The sequence below is a fragment of the Taeniopygia guttata genome, chromosome 3 (assembly GCF_048771995.1).
Source record: "Taeniopygia guttata chromosome 3, bTaeGut7.mat, whole genome shotgun sequence".
In the NCBI taxonomy this organism is placed as follows: domain Eukaryota; kingdom Metazoa; phylum Chordata; class Aves; order Passeriformes; family Estrildidae; genus Taeniopygia; species Taeniopygia guttata.
Genome location: NC_133027.1, coordinates 114,554,149 through 114,576,401, shown reverse-complemented (window position 1 = coordinate 114,576,401; position 22,253 = coordinate 114,554,149). Strand labels below are relative to the sequence as shown.

General features: G+C 46.5%; 2 protein-coding genes across 5 annotated transcripts; one reads left to right on the top strand and one right to left on the bottom strand.

Annotated features, from left to right (window-relative positions):
* The first annotated feature begins 825 nt into the window (after positions 1-825).
* CHGB (chromogranin B) lies at positions 826-10,114 on the top strand. Its single transcript, XM_030269711.4, has 5 exons — positions 826-1,340; positions 4,908-4,951; positions 6,178-6,268; positions 7,044-8,674; positions 9,747-10,114. The coding sequence occupies exons 1-5, from the start codon at positions 1,292-1,294 to the stop codon at positions 9,828-9,830; spliced, it is 1,899 nt and encodes a 632-aa protein (XP_030125571.4). The 5' UTR covers positions 826-1,291; the 3' UTR covers positions 9,831-10,114.
* Positions 10,115-11,004: 890 nt separating this feature from the next.
* TRMT6 (tRNA methyltransferase 6 non-catalytic subunit) lies at positions 11,005-22,124 on the bottom strand. 4 transcript variants are annotated; one of them, XM_002199528.6, is made up of 11 exons: positions 21,994-22,124; positions 20,444-20,571; positions 19,930-20,039; positions 17,685-17,776; positions 17,514-17,597; positions 16,619-16,743; positions 15,043-15,407; positions 14,733-14,818; positions 13,027-13,129; positions 12,858-12,944; positions 11,005-11,995 (listed from the first exon to the last, which is right to left on the bottom strand). In XM_002199528.6, the coding sequence occupies exons 1-11, from the start codon at positions 22,086-22,088 to the stop codon at positions 11,822-11,824; spliced, it is 1,449 nt and encodes a 482-aa protein (XP_002199564.4). In that variant the 5' UTR covers positions 22,089-22,124; the 3' UTR covers positions 11,005-11,821. The 4 variants fall into 4 exon arrangements, with proteins under 4 accessions (XP_002199564.4, XP_072783779.1, XP_030125574.4 ...); XM_072927678.1 differs by lacking the exons at positions 17,685-17,776; positions 19,930-20,039 and having other exon boundaries at positions 21,994-22,109; XM_030269714.4 differs by lacking the exons at positions 19,930-20,039; positions 21,994-22,124.
* Between the last annotated feature and the right edge of the window lie 129 nt (positions 22,125-22,253).

Genomic DNA, 22,253 nt, shown 5'->3' with positions numbered 1-22,253 from the left:
GGTGACTGACTTGTGTTACTTTGCAGAAATTGTAAACGGAGTGCAAGGTGAGCAAGGTGTGTGGCTTTGCCTCCTGGTGTCCCCTCCAGGCTGTCTCCTGAAACAGGCTTCAGAAGGAGCTGGAATTCCTGCTTCCTGCTGGTGAGTTGGACTGGGGCGCTGTGCTAGTGTCCTGTTTTTGTCTTTAAAGGCCGTGTGCTTGTAGCAGCCTGCCATTGTTAATGGACAATAGAATGGCACACAGACTGATATCAGAGGGAGCTGCCAGCTGGGTGTATAGATCCATTGTCCTCCAGGAACACTGGCACTTAGAGGGCCATCTGCTTGGCTCTGCAGACAAAGAAAAAAGAAAACTATAAATACACTTATAATTGGAGATGGCCCTCCGAGGGTTAATGAAAACCAAAAGGAATTCTGCTTTTTGCTGGGCTCTGAAGGGAGCCGGGTGGACCATTCAGACTTCCTCATTTTAACTTGTCATTCAAGCTTTTTATTCCACTAAGGATTAATTGGGACAGCAGGGGCTGTTAAAGGAAACGATGTAAAACTTGATCTCTGTACGCTTCCTCTGGCTCCCCAGAGCATCATCAGAGTAAATAAGAGGTTTGCCTGCGGAGATGGATGCTGAGAGCTGTGATTTCCCTGCTAGAACTCTTGGGGAATACTGCGGGCCATTGCCTCCCCGGTGCCATAAACACTGGGATTACACCCCAGTGGTTCTCGGGGTCTGGGTGTACTGGGTAGGGGCAGGCTGTGAGAGGAGGGGAAGGGACAAAAACCTTGCAGGAAGAAAAGGCGGCTGCAGCACCTGAAGAGGCTCGGATCGGGAAAGGGTGTGGAGGCGCGGCGCTGATTTCTTGTGGAAGCTGTGCGAGAGGGATGGGTTACCGCACCTCCTCCGGAGCTCGGCGGAGGCTCGGCATCCTCTGACGGGGGGAAAGACCTCAGGATGCTGCCGCGTGCTGTGAGCTGGAGAAAGAGGCAGGGAAGCCCCGCTTCGCCCCTTTTCTGAGGCGCGGCGGGGCGGGGGATGCACAGGGGCGTTGGAAGCATGAGTCGGGGGGCGGGCACGGTGGGTGCCGAGGCGGGGAGAGGGAGCTCGGCTTCCCGGAGCTGCGAGAAAGTTGCCCCTCCGGAGGGGAGGGGAGGGGGCGGCACCGCCCCCGGGGGCTCAGCGGTGACGCAGCTCCGGCGGCCCCCCGCCCGCTCCTCCGCCCCCGTCCCCTTTTAAACCGCGCCGGAGCCGCCCAGCACAGCCCAGCCCAGCACAGCCGAGCCGAGCCGAACCGAGATGGGGCCGCGGGCGCTGCTCGCCCTCCTGGCGGCCGCCGCCCTGGCAGGTGAGCGGGGCGCGGGCACATCCCGCCGGGAAAGGCGGGGAGCGAACAGCCCCGGGAGCGAACAGCCCCGGGAGCAAAAACAGCCCCGGGAGCGAACAGCCCCGGGAACAGCGGGGCAGGGATGCACGGGCTCGCTCCGGGAGGGGACGGTGGCTGCGGGAGCCGCAGCCCGGGGTCGGTGGGGATGGCGCTGGGCGAGAGCTCCGCGGCTGCTCCGCCTTTATTTTTATCCCAGCGCAGCGTCCTCGCACAAAGACCTGGCGGTGCCGCTTCCTTACGGCGGTGCTGCTGGGGTTTTGCCAGCCGGTGCTGGATGCTGGAAGGTGGTGGCAAAGTAGCGGCTCTGCGGGTTTAACCAACAGGGTTTTTTATTTATTTTTGGCACGCGGCATTAAATACTAAAACCGCACGGTGAGATGAACCTTAAGCGCAATAGAATGAGGTGGTGGCTTGTCTCTGTAGTGTTTCATGCATACTTACATCATTGGTTGAAAGAGTCGGTGTCATTCTGGGTTGAGTATTTTGGCTTTAGGTCTGTTAGAAGTCTCCACACTTCTGGGACTTGTACAGAGACTGTGAGGAAGTTGACTGCCTTCAAGTGCCATTATTGAAATCAAAGAGGGAGGGTGGGATACAGAGGGGAAGAGACCCCAACACAGAGGAGCTCACCACACTTATACCATAGAGTCTATGGGGGTTTATTACCAAATATTTTTTCCTATTTATGCCATCAAGCAGATCAGGTACTTCTTTACATCCTTCGTGGCTGTCGCACTTTCAAATGTTGAACTGGTTGAGCATTAAATTTAAGAACTTTCTAGTACTCCTGCAAATCAATATGCCTGAATTTCAGTGATCCTGCCTAGGAAGACACTGTGACATTTTGATGAGGAATGACACTGCACTGAGTCATCTGCACTGATGAAACAAAGCCATGTGGGGATTTCATCAGGGACCCACCTGAAGATCTGTTCTAATCTTGGAGACGCAAGCAAAATCCGTGTGAATTTGTCCTGCATTTATCATTTCTCATTATATTCATCACCTCTCAGCACTTAGGCAAAATCAAAGAATCTGATCGTAACTGCCTGGGCAGACTTGACTCAGCAGAGCCAGGGCTTGGCTTTGCTCATTGGGGCTGTGGTTTGTTCCCTGCTGTGTGTTCAGGTGCAGGGTTTCCATGCCGGTGCTCTGGCTCTGCTCTGGAACCCCGCCGTGCTCCGTCTGCTGTGTTCTGCAAGCCCTCGGGTGGTGCCCTGCTGCCCGAGCCTGCCGTCCCTTCAGGGTGCTGGCTCACCCCTCCTGGGCAGGGAGGCAGCTGGCATGGGCTGGCACTGCCAACACCAGGCTGAAGTGGGGCATTGCTGGCTCCCCACCGCCTTCCTGGCTCAGCCCTGGCAGGGCAGCTGCCTCAGGGTGATATTTCAGGCTCTGGCAGGGCTGGAGGCTCACTCTGTTTCTCCAGACAGGTTAATATGACATTTGTCCAATAGCATTTGGTTCTCCTGCCGTCGTTAGGATGCTCTCTCTCTGTTCATGCTGGCTTTCAGTGTTAAACAAGCTCTTGGGAGCTTTTGAATGACAGCAAGGACAGTGGGTACAACCTGACTTTGTCTTTCTGTGCCACTGACAGCATTCACGGGGTGGCCTGAAGTAGGAAAAGATGTCTAGGAGTTTGTCTGCTCTGTGCTTTATCCCATCACCTGGTGTCACTCGCAGGAGATGTGCTGTGGCTGCATCACTAAAAGGACAAAATCAGATGTTTGCCCTGGAGCCTGTCATCTTTTCTCAGGGGCTGGGGGAGCAGAGGAGCCTCCCCAAAAAGAGCCTGTGAAGGGGCTCTGGGCTTCCATGTGAGCCTGGGGGCAGCTCCTGCTGTAAACGCAGCATCCCCAACACCTGTGGGAGCCAGAGAATGTCTTTTTAAGAATAACACTTCTGGTGGGAGGGGCTTTGTCCCCTGCCCTGTGTATGCACTCTGCTCCTCCTGCCCGCAGCAGCCTGGTGATGGTTTGCACACTGGCTTAGGAAAGGAGCCCGGGGCTGCCTCAGTCAGCCAGAGATGGGGAGAGGGCTGGCTCCCAGCACCATCTCCCCTCACACACCACCTGCACTCTGCGGGAATGCAGTGCTATTTTAGGGGAATCCCTTCTGTGCTCTCCTTGTGTGGGTTCCCTTCTGAAGGCACTCAGGGAAGGAAGGGATGGGGGCTGGAGCAGCACACCCCTGAGTGTGTGTTTGGGGGAGAGCACAGAAATAGCAGGAGTTATTAGTGTGTGATGCTCAGCTATTCCACTCTGAGTCAGTGCTCCAGGGGATGTCTGCTTCCTCTGCCAGCACAGAGAATAAAAAGGTTATGCTGCTTTAAATAGTGTAAGGCTACGTGCTCCTGTCTTCCTTGGGGCAGTGCTCATTCCCCTGATGTTGAGAGGTCAAACTGAGCTCCTTTATCTCCATGATGTGCTGTGTGTTCATCTATTTCAGGAGGTCTCTCACTGACCCAGCCAGAGGGGTCATGGTCGTGTTTAGGACTCTCCTGACCCGTGCCAGCACTTCAGAGCTGCAGCCCAAGCTGTGTGTGTGTGTGCTGCGATTCTGCACCGTGTGGGAACCTGCAGAGCCGGGATTCAACAGGCCCTGCTTCCACACACTGCTGTGGGGCTGGCAGAGGTGCTTAACCCCCTCCTGGAAAGCTCCAGGTGGATGGCAATTGACTCAGTTTATTAATGACACACAGCAGCCAAGCTCACCAACCAGCTGGAGGCATTGCAGCAGTGATGGCAAAATCAGGCAGCACGGAGGGTTTATTGGCAGTAGCTGCTTTCCAAAAGCAAACTCCTTGGCCCAGGTACAGCAGAGCTGGTGTAAGGAGGTGTGAGTTATCCCACACGTCCTCAGGGCAGAGAGAGAGGGATGAGTTATACTGCTTCCTTCCAGAGTAGTTTCCCACTGAGATTTGAGGGGGTTTTGCTTATTTCTTGGAATGATAATGGACCACTCAGTGAATGGAAATTTTTCTGTCCCTTCTGGCTCTCTCCATCTTTGCAGGAGCCACCTCCAAGTGAGACAACGTTTCTCCAGCAGGATTGCGACAGCAGCTGCTTTAAAGTCTTAGAGAATGGTCTGCTGTTGGCAGGGGGTGCACCGAGAGCTTCTTCAAGAAGCCAAAAGATCCTTGGGCTGCAAACAGGCCTTGCTTGTTGGGGCTGATTTATTTTTTTTTTTTTACCATCAAACAGGTGCTACGACATAAGGACCTGGTTTGAAGTAAAGTTCCATTTTGGAATTTGAATGTGGCTTTCTTTGGTGTTGCATTTTTTGTGGGTGGGATTATTCTCGGTGTATATTATCTTGGTGCTACAAGTGTTAATGTGGCTCTTCTCTCCTGCTATGCCTCAATTTTATGTGGCTTTTCCATCCAAATAAGGAAAGATTTAATGTGGAATGTGCCTGGTTAAGTTGTCTGCCAATCCAAAACCCAAGCTGTCTCATCAGAACAATTTGACTGAGGACTCCTGTCAGCGATGCTTGTGTTAATGAATCTCTAATAATTGGTTTTTCTTCCAGGTGCCAGCACAGTTCCAGTGGAAAAAGACCATACTGAAGAAATGGTGAGTAGCTACTGTCAAACCAACCTCAGAAAATATCAGTGATGTGTTCTCCATTTCTTTAAACTCTCAGGGCAATGCTTCATTTTTTTTCCTAAAGGTAAATTTTTAAAGAGCTCATGGCTGGTGTGGAACTCGGAGTGCCTTTAGCTGCCAGGAGATGCCTGCCTGCACCTCAGTGTGTATGGTGGAAATGGGAGCTGGCTCTTGTGGCAGCGTGGTCCTTGTGGAGCCCTGCACTGTACAGCTGCTTCAAAAGTGATCTGAAATATCCCACTGTACACGTTATTGTGCTGACAGCTTTGGGGAAAGTGGAATACCTACAGTTACCAACTGTGTAACAGACTTTCTGATGTGGTCCTTCCTCTCCTGCTTTGGGAAGAGATCTTAGCCTGTGTGACTCAATAAATGCCATCAGCTGCTCCCAGACCTGACACCAGACCCCCTGCACTGGTTGTTGCTGTGATCATTTTGATCAGCAAACACCTGATAATAACCAAAAATAGTTAAAAGACAAATGGCTCTATCAATATTTCACTGTCTCCTCCCAGTCATCCCCACAGATCATCAGCCTGAGGCTCTTGTGCCCCAGCAAACAGGAGCACTTGCTCTCACCATCATCTTCAGCACCTGAAAACCATTTTACACAGGGGAGATACTTTGGCAGTGCTTAGAATTAGAGCACACTGTGTGACTTTCCTAAATCAATCCATTTTCTCTGCTTCCAGACAATCCAGTTGAGTGTTCAGTGCTAAAAACCAGGCAGGACTCAGAGCACACACATGTGAAAAGCTGTGGAGTGTGTCCCTTACAGAGGACATGGAGGTGTTTGAGTGTATTGGCAATCCAAACTGCCTTTGCAGCATCCCCATCTGGACAGATCCTACAGGATAATCCTCATCCTTTGAATGTGTGTTGTGTCTGTTTGTTTTATAGGGTGTGTTACCGCATGGTGTTTGACTCTCCTTTGTACTGAGTGGGGTATTTAATATTTAAAAAGGTCCAAAAGAAGCCCCTTAGCTCTGCAAACAAAAAGGGAGATCAAAAGGCCTGTCTGGTCTCTTCCTGCTGGTACAGGAGTGAGGGGCAAACCCAAATGCACAGGATTACTCAAAACTCATTAACAGTAGCCTGAACTCCAATCTCCAAGAGGCTTTTCTACCAGCTGGGTCAGAGTCAAGTTTCCATTTTTGCCATGAGGGTTTTCTCTCCTGTTTTGTCTCTTCCAGGTAACCCGGTGCATTGTGGAGGTCCTGTCCAACGCTCTGTCTAAGCCAAATGCACCCCCCATCAATCCTGAATGCAAAGAAATCCTGAAGAGTGAGTACAACCTTAGCTGAACTTGGGAAAGGAACTGGTGCCTGGTGTTGGAGCTGGTGAACTGTTACTTCAGCCAGTGTGAAACTGGCGCCTCCAAATGTCAGTGCCAGAATTCTGGTTCCCTTCTATTCAGTCTGTTTGCTCAGGGAACAAACAGCCTGACCTGGGAATTGTCAGGGATTCTTGCCTGACATTTGTTGCTCCCTCCTTGAACCACCTGGAGACTCTGAGAGCACTTGACAAACTCTTCAGGTACCCTGAGAAGATGAAACATAACTATTGCAAAGCCTCAGATTTCTTTGATTTTTTTTCCAGTCAATTAAAAAAAAAATTAAATTCCTTTTAAAAAGTTCCCAGTGTTTTGGGTAGCTTGGAATAGATGGTTGTCTTTTGATTGTGAATGAGCATCTGTGATGGGCCTGGTCTGACATTCAAAGAACTGAGCACAACTCCAGATCCCATTGATTTTTAATGGGAATGAGAGCTAGTTTGACTCAGTACTAAAAATGTGATCGCAAAAAAAGCCAAAGAAGGAAATTTATTCTGGAAATTCCAGAGGAACTTGTAAAACTCCTAATTAAGTGGAGTTAATTAGTTAGTTAATCCTTTTCCAGGCAATCATACATAATAGTGGCAAATGAATGATTTTGAAAGCGGAATTAAGAAATCAGTTCTGTCCAAATTTCCTTGGTACTTTGGGAAGCCAGTCACCTCTTTGAACTAACATTTCAGTGGAGGGTTGGATTACTCCATGATGCTGCTTTTGTTATTGTAGGTGATAAAAATGACAGAGAGAGAAGTGAAAAGGAACAGCCTGAAGTGAGGCATCCCAAGGACCCAGCAGAGACTGAAAAACATCCTGCTGGGAGCGTGGAGAAAGAACAGAGGCAGGCAGAAGAGGAATCTAAAAAGTACATGGAAGGAGGTGATGAGGAGAAACTTGCTCGTGAGGAAGGTAAAAGTGAGGAGGAGGAGGCTGGACACCACACACCTGCTCAGGATGAGACACTTCACACGGAAGAAAAAAAGCATTACCAGGAAACTGGGAGAGAGGAGGAGAGGAATTACCACAGTGAAGAGGAAAGCAAAGAGGGCAGGTGTTGTGAGGATGTCGAGGCTGCTGTTCTCACCAAGAAGTCCCACTCTGAGGGCATGAGCATGGATGAGTTCCGTGGTGGGAATGATCAGAGCCCCAGGGGCCACTGGCACCTGGAGGAGGGAATGCAGAGCCATTCCAAGCAAATTCGGGAAGGTGAGGAGGGAGAGGAAGACAGGAGTAAGAAATACCACCATGAGCCTCAGGAACGTGGCTTCTCCCACCAGCAGGAGCGTGAAGAATCTGAGGAGAGTGAAGAAAGAGAGGAAAGAAAGGAACCCTTCAAGGGCAAAGGTTATGGTGGGAAGCACAGAGCGGGGGGCGCCTATGAAGAGAAGAGGGGCCATGGCGGTGAGAGGGGGGAGCCAGCAGGGGAGGCCAATCTCTGGGAGCAGTGGAAGCACCATCAGAAGCATCAGGAAGGGTCCGAGGAGAAGGGGCCCGAGGAGCTGCAGGAGGAGAGGCCTGCAGAGCAGGACAGTGAGGAGCACACGGACAGCTGGCAGCAGAGCCAGGAGAGCAGGGAAGAGCAAAACAAGAGGCACCACCAGAGCCAGGAGAGCAGTGAGGAGAGGAGGCAGCACGATGGAGCCCACCCTTCAGAGGGGAGGCTGTACCCTGCTAATGAAAACCAGGAGCTGGCTAGGTACCTCGGCGAGGAGAAGCAGCGCCGTGTGGGAGGGAGAGCACGGAGCAGGGAACACCAAAGGTCCCAGCAGGCTGCAGAGCACAAGGGGCAGGCCAGCAGGCACCACAGCACTGAGGACAGCCTGGAGGAGGAGCAGGAGCTGGTGGAAAAGAAACATCGCAGCAGTGACCAGGTGGAAGACGAGGAGGAGGAAAGGTTTGCAGAGAGAAGTGAGTACAGAGGCCATCTCCCCGCAGAGAAAGAGAAGAGGACTGCAGCAGCCTACAGGCCTTTCTACCCACTGCTGTGGTGGAAAAGCCGGCACTTGGACAAAAGGGACAGTGCCGGGGAGCAGCTCCCGGAGGGCAGGGAGGAAGGCAGGCCCGCCCTGAGTGAGAAGAGCCTTTTCCCTGAGTACAACGACTACGAGTGGTGGTCAGAAAAGCAAATCCAGAGCGCTCTGAAGCACCGGCGCAGCGACAAGAGGAATCCTGGCAAAACGAACAGGTACGATGTGGAAAGGCAGTACAAGAAGATGGATCAACTTGCACAGCTTCTCAACTACAGGAAGAAGTCAGCTGAGCTGCCAGGGCTGTACAGCTCTGGAGAAGAGCTGAAGAAACGTCCCGTGGCTGGGAATGACAGAAGGAGCCTCAGCCAGAGGCCCCTGACGGAAGAGGAGGTAAGTGCACAGCTTCTCTGAAAAGCTGGGGGAAACACACTGCCAAATCCATTCCCAAGGCAGCTGGGAAACTGTGCCTAGAAAAACACAAACAAGATTAAACCATAGTTTGAGAGGAGATCTTCAGTGATTTAAAAATCTGCTTTCTTTGAAGAGTGGAACTTTGAGTTTGCTGAACTACCCCAGGGCCCAATTTGTGGGATAAAGACACAGCTCCTGTCTGCTGCAAGGCAGGAAAGATTTTATTCCTCTTTGGGCCCTGCCTCTCCCTCGAGGCTCTACAGACTGACAGAACAAAGGAGTTTGCAGCAGGAGCAGAGAAAATGGACAAGCACCACTTGGGGCTGTGGGTTGTTTAAAATACCGAGCTGAAAAGTGAGTTGGGTGTTCAGAGGGAAATCAGCTGCCCATGGACTTCCCAGCCAGAACTGCAGAGCAGAACCTGCATTGCACCTCCCATGTGTAGTTCACACATAGTGAATCTTTTGTTTTTGTTTTTTTTGCTGGACTTCCTGTTCTGCTCCAGTATCCAGGCAAACTGAGCCTACAGCCATCAGGCAGATCCTCCCGGTGTGTGTCACTGTGTGCAGTGCACAGAGCTGTGCTGGGAGCAGGGAGGCTGGACACTGATTCATACAGGTGCCAGTTGCTGTGAACAAGTCATCAGGTAAAACCTGGCTGCAGAAAGCTTCTGCTGCTCTGTTCCTGCGGAGCTGTGCCCTGGCTGCACCCTGTGCTGGCTGTGGGACACCCAGGGACAGCACCTGCAGCTGTGACATGGCAGGAGGCCACCTCATGGAGGGTAACGGTGCTTAAAATCTGCAAGGATGAGGCTGGCATTAGGGCCAGCTCTCACAATTAAAATGTTGATGCTTTCTCCAGCCTCTATTCAGTCCAAAGCAGGGAATTGCACCAATCTCCCAAGTCTTTCCAAGCAGCTGCACTGCTGTTCACACCTGCTCTGCCCAGGGACTGGGAAGTGGCAGGACAGAATCTGCCTTAAAAAAGGCCTTTCCTCTCCTTTCCCTGGAACAAAACATTTGCCAGCCTTAACTCTGATGTGTTTTCACAGGAAAAGCAGCTGGAAAACTTGGCCACCATGGATCTGGAGCTGCAGAACATAGCAGAGAAGATCAATAGCCTCAGGAGAGGCTGAAGCTGTCCTGTGTTCTGTGGTAAAGTCACTGCCACTGGATTGTTGTTTGCCCTAAGCCCAGGAAATTCTACTCACTGTCCACTCTCGTGTAGTGATTTACACAGCTGAAAGTGTCTTTAATTTGCTGTTATGCTCCTGAGACCTGAATGGCATGAATTTTAGTAACACAGCCTTTCATGTGGGCAGGTATTTTTAATATGCTTTTGGAGATAATTGTGTTAGTGTTCTTCAGGAATATATTTGTCTGAGTTTGCAATAATAAAAACCATTGATCTTGGACCAAACCTCCTCCTTGTTCACGTGGCTGATGGGGTGATTTCAGAGTGAGCTGGCTCAGGTGTGGAGATTGTGCACAGAATAGTGGTGCTCCACCGCTCTTTTAAAAGTTACACGGAGTCCATCCGTGCATCTTGTTTGCCAGTTTGCATGAGCATGAGAGGGAAGAAAATTTGAAATCTCAGTAATGATTTATTTCTTGTTTCCTTCCTCATTTTCACTGCATTTTCCAAGGATTATGGCACATTTGAAAATTGGGATTCAGTGCTGAGACGGTGTCAGAATCATTGCTGGTAAAATGGAGCCAGTTTGGCCTTGATCCAAATTCACTCCTCATGTGTTCCAACATTATTTACTTCTCAAACTGATCCAATGCAAATATGTTTTTCCCATATTGTTGATTTTTATTGTCACAGTATTTAGGATAAGCAGCTGTCTAAAACAAAGAGATTGTGAAATCTACACCCTCTCCTTTTATGGGCTGTTCACATAAGGTGGAGAAGAAAAGAGAGAGAAGAGAAACTTCCCAAAAAGTAGAAAAACAACAGTGGGAAGTTTACAAAAAGCAGAGGTAGATAAAACCTGAAGATGTAGAGTACCTGTTCTCCCAAGAGGAACCTTAAACTGCTTGTTTCCATGAAATACAACCCTGTTTTCAGCTAAGGCTACCCTAAAAGACCATAACTCTTCTCAAAATACTGAATTTTACAGCTTTATCAAGCCCAAAGCTCCAGGTTCTGTTCAGACACCAATGAGGGAGTTCCAGAATGGAGGCCAAGCTCTCCTGGCCCTACTGGGGTGTTATGGGGTGCAGTCAGCAGAGTATTGTCCTCCTCAAGCCTATGCTGGACCTTTTTATTTCCAAAAAGAGGGAAAAGTAAGAGAAAAGATAAACCTCTTTAGGGAAAACACCCTGTAGTTTAATTGAAATGGCAAATGCAAAGTTGAAAAAAATGAATAAAAAAAGCCCGACATCTGAAAGATCTAACAGTAGAATAAATAAATATACATACAGCAGTTTTCAAAATAGTAATATCTTAAAAACATACAGCAGCTCTCAGAAAATGTCTCGGAAAATGACAGACAATATTAATAGTGACATTGTTTAAATATTTTGTATTTTAATTTAAAAACATGCACTTTCTCCTCTGTATTTGTTTTAGGAAAATGTGGAGTCATGCTGTAAGCATGGTGTCATCTCTAGTATTAGATTTCTCTTTTAATTGTTCTGGGAAAAAAAGTGTATGACTTTTGCTGTTCATTCTACTTTCTTACATCACTGAGCAGAGCAGAGTTCTGTGTCCCAAGTGGGAGCAGATCAGCATGTGGAATCCTGAGGAGAATCCTCTGCTGCCTTCCTGGGAGAATGGGAAGCTAAGTTGGATGTGTTGATTCCAACTCAACCTTTTAAAAAACTACCTCATATTCAGATTTGGCAAGGAACAAACAGCCTGCACTGAGGCTTTGTCTGCTCTTGATTTCCTTTTTGAAGTTCCTGTGAGTTCAGAGGGATCTCTGGTTTGCTCCCAAGGGTTTTCCTTGACATTCAGATGGTGTGAAGTGCTGAGGAGCAGGACAGCCCTCCCTCCCCTGCAGTTCTGCTGCTTTCTCTGACAGATGCACGACAGGCACAGCCCTGTGCTGCCAACAGCACAGAAAGGACTGGCTGTTCCACTCAACTCCTGAGAGCTAAACCATGAGTCAGTGCCCAGATGTTAACAAGGAACGTCTTGAAGCTTGCATCTTTTAGATGATGGCTCCTCCATCTTGAGTGCTTCTGAGTTACTGGAATCACATTTGTCCTTCTCCAAGACAACAGTGATGCCAGACAGGAGGTACCCTCCACCTCCACTCATGGTCAGCTTGGGATGGCTGCGGTCTGGTAAAACCTTTAAACAAACAAACAACACCAAAACACACCCAAAACACACCCCACAACCAGCACCTGTAAAAATCCACTCCATGTGTACACATCATGCTGAGTCATTTCAGCTTACAGGATAGGATGTAAATGGTTTTTTCCCAGCCACAGCAACAAACAGCCATTTGGGAAGTGTATTTATCTTTAAAATAAATGCACAGAGGAGAATCCAGTTGTAGAAATCCATAATAATACAAGCTGCTGCCTCACTGGCTACTTCTTCATGGGATTGCCAGCAAAAAAATTATATAATATATATCTATATCTATATCTATATAAATAAATATAAATCTATATTATAAATCCAAAGTTTGAGGCCCATGAAAGTGCTATGATGTGCTCAGAAGTGAGAGTGGTAGTCTGCAAGAAACCACAGCTGCTGCACAAAGCAGCCTGAAGGGATTCCGTGATTTCCAGTTCTGTCCCTGTCACCTTTCTGCAGCCACAGCACACCTTTGTGTAAGGGCTGCCCCTCCTTGCCCTGACTGTCACTGCAGGTCTCAGAGGTTTTACCTGTGTCCAGGACACTGCAGTGCTGCTCTCACTCCACCTGAACACACGACCCCTGCTCAGGCCCACCCTGTGTGGACATTAGGAATTACTAACCCTGTCACTCTCCTAGAAATATTTCACCAAATGTTTAATACAGTGCAAGAAAGGAAAGCCTTTGCACTGGAAATGGTGACAGCGAAGCATTAGAGCTGTTCAGAACACCCACTGCTCTAGGGTAGAGCAGATGCCTGAGCTCAGACATTGTTCCAGTCAGACCAACCTCCCCCGTTCTCAGGGAACGTTCTGCTCCTCAGCATTCCTGTGGTTTCCATCCTTACCTGGTAGTTCCGCAGCCAGGTTTCAGACAGTTTCAGGTTGATGACTCCACCTCTTTCTCTCAGCTTGGTGTAACATTCTAACAATGGCTTAGGAAAACCAAAGGGGAGGTTACACAGCAGAACGGCACCACGCTGGAACTGTAACAGCTGAAGTAACATCCCCATTTACCTCTTTATATTGGCAGTAGACGACGAAAGGCCTCGAAGGAGCAACAAATTCCAGTAAAGAAAGTAACAAGGGTGTGGGATGAAACTTGCTGGCTACAATTAAACTGAAGAAAAGTTTCGTGCACATTAGTTTTCTGCTTCTGAAACCTGCTCACCTAGTGGCATTTCCTCGTACTTAGCACAGCAATCAATTACAGCTCAGAAGTGTCTCATCAGCACGTTTTCATTGCTCTGACAACTCCCCAGATGTAAAAACAAGTCATTACTTCCTGCTGGTGTAATTAAGAGGCTGAAGCATTGCTCCCCAAAGTGCGGAATATTAAATGCATTGCAGGAACACTCACTTCAGCTGTGTCAGGCTCCACAATAATTCTTACAATCTAAGAAATTGCATTGCTTGCTCTGCCCCAAGGCCATTTTCCAAATACAATTTAAGTTTTGTGACTGCCAAATGTTGCTTAGAATGTAAGCTCAGTCATGACTCTTTAGACTGAGTAGTCTTCATTTAATAGTTTTATATAAAAAGAATATTTAAAGAGAGAACAAATCCTTAAAAGGCATGACTAAAAACCTTTTAAAAAGAGACATGTCCTTGATACCCTAAAAGGCTTCATATTCTATTCCCCATCCTCATTTTAACATCACACAATAACTTGGATCTACAGATGGCTGAGATTCTCTACCACTATCTCGTTTTAATCCATAAAAGTCACTGCTAAATTACACTGCAAGATATAGTTGATAATTAGTTAATTAGCTATTAAGTTGTGCTTGTGCAGAAAGAAGGGGCTAATTAAACTCCTTCACAGTGTACAGACACTACCGAGATGCCCCATCAATTAACATTTGTTCTCCAGAGGAATGTGCAGCACTGGAGCAGAGTTAAACTTGCCTGGCAAAAGGGCAGGCAAGTTTAAAAACTGATGTTCAATTCTGTAAATTGAAAAGATGAGGTGAGAATTCTTTTTCAATTGTTCCCACTTTGGTTGTTTGCAGACCATTTAGGGTATCTAATGCAAACCTCAAAGGAACTGTGCTCCATCGTGAACCAAGCAGGCCAAGAAGGAAGGACTCATCCCGTGCCTTGGAATGCTGCAGGGCACTGCCAGGGGCTCTGCCAGACTCCCGGAGGGGAAGTGAGGGCTGAGAGACTGGGCAAAATCAACTGCTGCTTTTTCAGGTGGCAGCACAGATTGCTGCCAACAGGGAGCCTGGCCAGGCACAAAATGGATGCAGTGGGTGAGGGGGGAACAGGAAGGGGCAGAGGGAGGGAGATGGTCTAATTCCAAACATTTGGCATGTCTGTGAACAAGTTTCTGCTTCCACAGTGTCAGGAAAATGGAACAGTCTATCTCTAAAGTCTTCTTGAAAGGAGTACCAAATACCCGATGAACATCTTCCTTTTTCCCCTCAGTGGCCTGACATCAGACCTCAACTCTCATCAGAGGAACTGAACCAACAGATCCAGGACAAACAATGTTCTACCACACAACAGCACAGGTGGAAATTTAACTGGAATGGTATCTTCTACATTCAGTAATACTGTTAAATTCAGAAACCTGAAATTGGTGCCCACCTTCACCTCATGAACAGCTTTTCTTTACTCTGCCACTAAGTCCCATCTTTCTCTCTGGGGTGTTGCATGGGAGCACTAAATTGGGAATGGGAGCACCATTCCCAAACTATGACAGCTCTAAGCAGACTCACCCATCAGCATTCTTCTCTCTCAGCAAAGCAGCAGCTTCTTTCAGCTTTTTCCTTCTCTCCCACTGTTTTATTTGCTTTTCCCGAACCTTTGAACAACAAAACAAACAGTTGGCACTTTAACTGGTAATTATTTATCAAATCATTATTGCCTGGACTGCATTTTCAGTTTTTGAATCTTAATGCAAGACAAAAGACAACTTCCAGAGTTCCACTTAAACACCTGACTGAGCTGCATTTCAGCAGGGCTGATTCAGACAGCAGAATTTTATGTCCATAGACATTGTGAAACCTAAACAGCCACAATTCTTACATTTTCTTTATTTTCTTTTTCTTTGTTCTCTTTAAACTCTACATCTTCAGCATTAATGTCCATCGTGTCTTGCTCTTCTGTGGGATTGATTTCCATAGGTGCTTCAGGAGCAGGTTCCTCCTCTGTTTCCTGCAGGGAAGTCTGTTTCTCCTCACTCAGTCCATTGCTCTCCTCTTCCACCAGTGCATTCTCCTCAGGGTCTGCAGGCAGAGTCTCCGTACTGAATGTCCCAGACAGGAGACTCTGCACTTTGCTGAGAGGAAATTCATGAAGATTATCAAAAAAGGGTTTGGGAAATCCAAAACAACTGGTAGCAGCTCTCACAGGTCCCCCTCCTGGGTACATCTGAATGATGGATCCATAGCCTGTGGGAGGGAGGAATCAAAACACATTGGAAAGCTAGAATGCTTAAAAATTTAAAATTCTTTCTAAAATGCTTAAATGAAGGGTCCATTTAAGAAAAAGGAAGTAAATTGCCTGCTCTTAATAAAGCCATCAAATTTAACAAGCTCTGGAAAAATGCCTCAATGTAGAAAGCCTTTATTGAAAGGACAACAGTAACTGAAACATAAAAGGACAAGGTAACTTATAGAATATTTGTGTATTAAACATGTATTTAGGATTAGATTAGAAGCTAATATTAGCTTCTTTCTTCTAATATATGAGCTGTTAGCTCATATAAGCAGTGACAGATTGCTAGAAAAAGCTAATTTAATAAATAATTAAAAGGCAAAATTGTAAAGTTTCCGTTACTCATTTATGGAGTTGCTTGGATAAAACCCAAAAGTTAATTTAAAGAGCTTTATCAGGCAAAGAATTTCTTCAATATCCAGGCCCTAAAGGAAGTGCTGTGAGATGTTATAATAACTTCTCAATAGTTAACTGAAGTTGTATCTTATTTACTTCAAGAAGCAGCCCCATGGCCAAAAACCACTGTGTAGTGGCCCTGCCTGTGTGCTTCCCAGACACCAGACAGCACATCTGTGTGCACATCACATCCCCTCCTGCCTTTCCAGGCTTCTGGAATGTAATTGTCACCTCCACCCGGTGTCTTGGGTGATGAAACTGGTAACTGAGTTTGACAGACAATCAGGAGTCAAACTCCTCCTAGGATATGCTGAAGGAAATGTCACATACTTTCAAAACACACACGAAATGTGGTGCAGTGAACAAAAGGAACTGCAACATTTCCAGTGCTGTCACAATTCCAGAGGCACCATTCCTGTTTTCTGCCATTCACTTTCCTGGGCTTCCAGGTGTCTGGGAAGAATTTCCATAAGAGCTCCCTACAGCTTTTTCTGAATTCAATGTCATAATGCTGAGAGGAACTAAAACAGATCTACATACAGGGCTATAAATTTAATAAAAATTAATTATATAAGCAATTATATAAAATCTAATTCTCAATTTTTCACTTTTTTTTTTAAGTACTGAAAAATAAATCCAACTGAGCAAAACTTTCTCCAGTGGAAAAACAAGCTTTTCCTTGAATCCTGGTGGTGGTAAGACCAGATTTCAAAAGCTGAGGAAGCAGTGTCCCACAGGTGTGCATTTCCAGCCCCCTGGTGTAGCTCACCCCCCATTCTCTCCATCACAGCCCCCAGCACCAGGCCTGCACACGTTTCCATGACAATCATCTTGTTGCCAGCGTGGATGTTTCCCAAAGTCAGCATCTGAGCCAAGGTGTCGTATCTCAGGTGGCTGGAAGACAAGAGGCACTTAACAAACAGCAGGAGCCAGCAGCACCTGTAACTCAGGACCAAAACCCAGCACATGCACTGAAGAGACTCAGGGAAAGCTACAGAAATTACAACTAATCTTCGATAGTAAAAAACAGACAAGTGTCGAGATGTTGGAAGGAAAAAGAAAAAGGTTTAAGAAGTTTTAAATAACATGTATTTGAAGATTCTAAATGCCAGCATCTTAGATCTACTATTCCTTCATTTAGAAATGTATCAGTCCACCGTTAATGCATCTCTTGGGTGAGGAGACTGAAAATCAAACTGGACCAGATCCCTGCAGTCATGGCCCCATCTGCCTTCAGCCCCACTGTTACCCACTGGTTTTTAAAACCTGGAGACTTCTGATTGAGGATTTTGAATCCCTGGCAGGTTAAAGACAACAGTTCTTGCCTGTGGCAAGTGGCTGGTTATCCTGTCACTGAGACAGAACACAGAGGTGTTTGGCCACCAGCCAAACCAGGGAAGAGGTACCTTTGGAAATCAAAGAACTTCTGTCTGTGTGGGCAGTTAGCAATGGTGAATTCTGGAGCTGTATGCAAGAGTTCTCCTGTGTGCTGCCTTGTTAATTAATTTTCAGTATCACATTATCTTTCATTAAATCACAATCTTCACATTTAAGGGCAAGAGAAAAAAGTGAGTACTGCATACTTTGGTATAGTGCAGGTATTTAAAAAGTATTACAGTATCTTTCTGTTATCATTTGAAAAAAGAAACAAAATGAAAACTCACTTAATTTTTCCAGGTTCCCTTGCATAATACATTGTTGAAAGGATGCGAGTGGATGGTTTCACAATTGTAATAACTGCCTCATATCTGTAAAAAAACATAGTAATGATCTTATTTTAATCTCAACTATTTAGGGGTTTACCAAGTATTTTTCACATTATAAAGTTCACTTACTTTTTTTTCTTCTTCTTTATGTATTTATCTTGGGCAAATTCTGTTTTGTCTCTGAATGTTGTACTGTTCTCTATTAACTGTTGAACTATTTCCTTGGAAGAGACAATTCATTTTTGTTACAGCTAGCATTTATTTCTCATTCATTTCATAGACAGTACTTTTTTAAACAAGCACTGGAAATATTTTCTTCCAGTAGAGGCATGTATACAATGAACTTCTCCTGACACTAATGGCAAAGTCATCCTTTGTTAGCCAACAGGACCAGTGAGGCATTACACTGACCATGTGTAGGAATTTAATCACATCATTTTGCATAAAAATCAGAGAAATAAGAATGCTTATTGCGGAATATTCAGTAATATTTCCTTTAATCCAACTCCCTCGCTGGGTCTCTCTGATTCCAGCATCTCTGAGGGTACCTTTTTTTCCCTGTTCCATGCAGTTCCTCCCCTCTGCTCTGGTTAATCACCAGACATCTCCCTCACTCCAATAATTTTTTCAGTCTCACAAATTTTGCCACACTATTGCACCAACTCCTTGCACAGTGTCCAACTCCTTAGCATTTACTGCTTCCTGCAATACTCCTCCTGATTTTTTTCCTTCTCTAGCTCCCAGGTCTCTCCAGAATTCCAGTTTTGGTTTCCTGGTCTCCCTGTTCTAATCTCCACTCTTTGCCAGCCCAGCTCTTTCTTGTGCTTTCAGATTCCAGCAGGAGGGATCACTTGGACCTCCAGCAGAACCAAACCGATCCAACAGCACTCTCCTTGCTCAGGGTTTGTCTCCGTGCCAGCAACACAAGAACAAAAATGCTGCTGCTTTGGCTTCTGAGATCCAAGTAGTTTAACTGCTAAAATTATGGGTTCTATTAAACATGGAGGGGGCAAGTGAAAAAAGGAGTACTTTCAATTTGGACACGGCAGCTCCCCTTGTGCTTTAAAAACCTGCTCAAATAACAGAGTGGTGCAAGTATTCCTCACTTCCTATTGAGCTTTTCAGGCCATTATTCCTTCAAACACTTAACATGTGTTATTAATCATTAGAAACAGAATCTCTTTCTTTTTTGCTTTATTCTAGGAAAGAAATAAATCCAGTGCCTGGGTTGTTTATGCTGTTTTGTAGGGTTTTTTTATATCCCAGTAAAATTTACAGTGAGGAAACAGGGAAATGTCCTGCATCACCAAGACACACCATTCACAAATAGGAATTCAGATTTTAACAGACATTTAGGGAGGAATAATAGCTATTGCTGCTAATGTAGCTTAAAATGAATATTCAGTTACAGTCCAGAAAGCAGAATTAATAAAAGCACAGGAGATGCATGGCACAGGCTTGCTGAGGACACACAGGAAAGTCAGAGGGATCTTCTGCCATGGATATGAAAACAAAAGCCATCAAAGCTGTCAGCCTAATTAGCACATTCTTCTCCAAGAGATCACACAACCAGCAGCACAACCATGGAAACAGAAGGACCATTCCAAACCCCTCAGACCCAGCAGGCAAAAGCAGAAAACTGCTCCAAAGAGCAAGCTGCAAACAGGAGATGAACTTGAGGTAAGCATGATCAGTTTCCTGGGTTTATTAGAAAGGGTACACCAAGGGCCAGAGAGGATTGTGCCTGACAGCATCTGCAGAACAGAACTGGCTGCAATGCTTTAGTAACAATTTAAGGCAATTTAAAGATCCCTTAATTTATGAAAGATGCAGACTTAAATGCCAACTCCTTTTCTAACAGAACAGAACTGATCTCCTGGGAATACTCTCAATTTTCCAGGTACAGGTAAAGCACCTGCATCGCCCCTGTCTGGCAGGCACTGCCTACAGGCACAGTGGTGGTACATTTGTTACACAGTGGTATTTGATAAAACTTCATTGTTTGGCCATAACCTTTTCCTATACCTTTGACAGTTTAATCATTGCACAATTTTAATATCTCTGTAATACAGAAATAATATTTTGAACCTTATACATAAGCAAAACTAAACGGTAATTATGTGAGCTGTACTTTTTTATGTTATGACTTATGATGCCACAAAAAAATATTCTTTACTCTCCTCTGACAACCTTACATAAAGTTTTCTCTGAAAACAGCTTTAGCATTTTTGTAAAACCAAAAAAAAAAAAAAAGACCAGATGAACAAAGAAAAAGCACTGAAATCTATGCACAGATAAAAAGAATATCCTTTTTCAGAAACTAAAATATAACCATCAAGGTAGCACAGAAATGACACCAAAACCTTATTTTTACCTGTCCTTTAATACCCTTGTCCTTCAAAGCCTTTATGTCATCATGAGTCAGTTTTTGAGACTTCCCATCGTCAACTATGTTACGATTATCTGTCCCTGCTTCCTTTGTTTCTAAAGGAAAAGGATACAGATTTGTAAAATCTAGCTCCAAATCAGTGGGAGAAACACATGATTTTAGTGTCACAGAAAGCAGATTTCTCGTGGTTAAACACACATTTTTCATGGCCTTCGAATGTACAGCCTGAGCAAGGAAATGTCACATGTGAGGTAAAACTTAGTGTGAATAAAATCACCCAGCCTAAGGTTCAAATTGTTCTCCCACATTAAAAAGATTATTTGTTACAGGACTAGTGAAACCACTGATCAAGACAAAACCATGCACTTTTATGACAGAAAGAATGTAAGCAGCATGTAGTTAACAACTGATTAATAGAAAGCTTTCCCAATTTTTTTGGTATCATCAAAGAAACAAATTATTTTGAAATAGTGTTTCCAACTGTCAGTCTCTGGGATACCTGTGGTAGTCTCCTCCACCTCTTGCTTTGGCTGGAGGTTTCCACCACTGGTTACTTCAAACGTGGTTCCATAAACATGTCCGATGGCGTTATCCAGGTAGAACCACTGCTTCTCAAAAATTATTTTCCTGAAATAACAGAAAAGTGAGTAATACTTAAAGCATTATCTTTATTGCATCCGAAACCCACTATATCTGAGCCTAAGCTATAGCTTTATATATGGCATTTCCATCAATATCCCCGAAGAAAAGCAGGACAAGCACAAAGAGTGAAATTAACCACAAAACCCACATTAAACTGAAACTGGTCAGGAAAAGAACAAAGAACTTAAATACACCACATAGGAAGAACTTTTTTTTTTCAGTTCAAACGAATTTTCAAATGACAGATAAAGCTATGGCACTTATCAGCATAATTTTTTTAGAAAGTCAGAAATATATTAAATCCAAGCTGGGTCATGCAGAGTAGTAGCAAAAAGATGAGCACGGTCCTGTATTTTGCAAAGCTCCTCAGAAATAAGAATTGCCAAAAGACTATGAAGAAAACAGACAGCAATCCTGGAAATATTTCATTTAAAATTTTTTAATTTACCATCCCTTTAATTTTGATTGCTCCAAGGCAGGTGTGCATTTTCTCTTCCTTCACTAAAAACAGGATTCACAAAGCCCTTAACTTTCAGGCTGACCAACAAAGGCAGCCTTGCTATCCCTGGAAATACCAATCTTGGCAAATGAAACACGTATCAGGATCTATGCCACACTCACATTCAAATCAAAACTTGCCAACATGAGCCTTAATTATGCAAATATACTCAGCACTAATTCTGAAGGCCACCATTTTCAAACCAGTCCCGTTCAAGCACAGTACCTTTAAACCTCCATCCTACTGAATCACACACCGCATTACCCAACGCTGACTGCCACACGCTGCTCTACAGAATTTCAGCTGCCAGGGGACGAGCCCGGGCTGTGCCCAGCGATTTCAGCATTCCCGGCGTTACAGATAAAACATCACATGTAACACCTGCCGGGCTGCAGGGAGGAAGAAACGGGAGCCCTTTCCTGGCAGCCCCTCCAAAGTGACAGCCAGCCAGAGCACCAGCATCCTCCTGCCCCCTGCGCCCAGCGCAATTAACAATCCTGATTAGCGCCTCGCACACAAACTGCGGGCACAGCGAGCATGCTCAGGGCAATTAACAATCCTGATTAGCGCTTCACTGCGGCCACGCCGTCCAGGCTCCTCTGCAGCGGCACCGGTCTGACACCGGCACCGGTCTGACACCGGCACCGCCAAACCCTCCTCAGTCTGTACCCAAGTCTGATCAGCAGCGCGCCCAGCACATCTTCCGGGCTAAAGGGGTTTTTTTTTTTTGCCACAGGGACAGAGGCAGCGTTAAAGCTTTCCCGCCGCTGTCACACCAGCCTCGCGGGCCGCTATTCCCGCCTGGAGCGGAGGGACCGGCACCAGCACCGGGACCCATCGCCTCCGGCGGGGCCCGCCGCAGCCGCACCGAGGGCGGCGGGGGCGGGAGGAGCAAACGGGAGCCTGACCTGCGGCGCAGCACCGACACGGCCTTGAACACCTCGTCCCGCTTCAGCACGGCGCAGTCCCCCTCACGGATGCGCGCGCCCGGGCCGCCCTCCATGGCCGCCGCTCGCGCCGGGCACCGCGCAGGCGCCAGAGCCGCGAGGGCGGAGCGCGCCTGCGCAGAGCGGCAGCGCGGGAGGCGGGAACCGGCGCTGAGGGAGCGCTGAGGGAGCGCCGAGGGCCGGGCCGGCCCCGCGCCTTCCCCGCCGCTGGGGCACGGGAG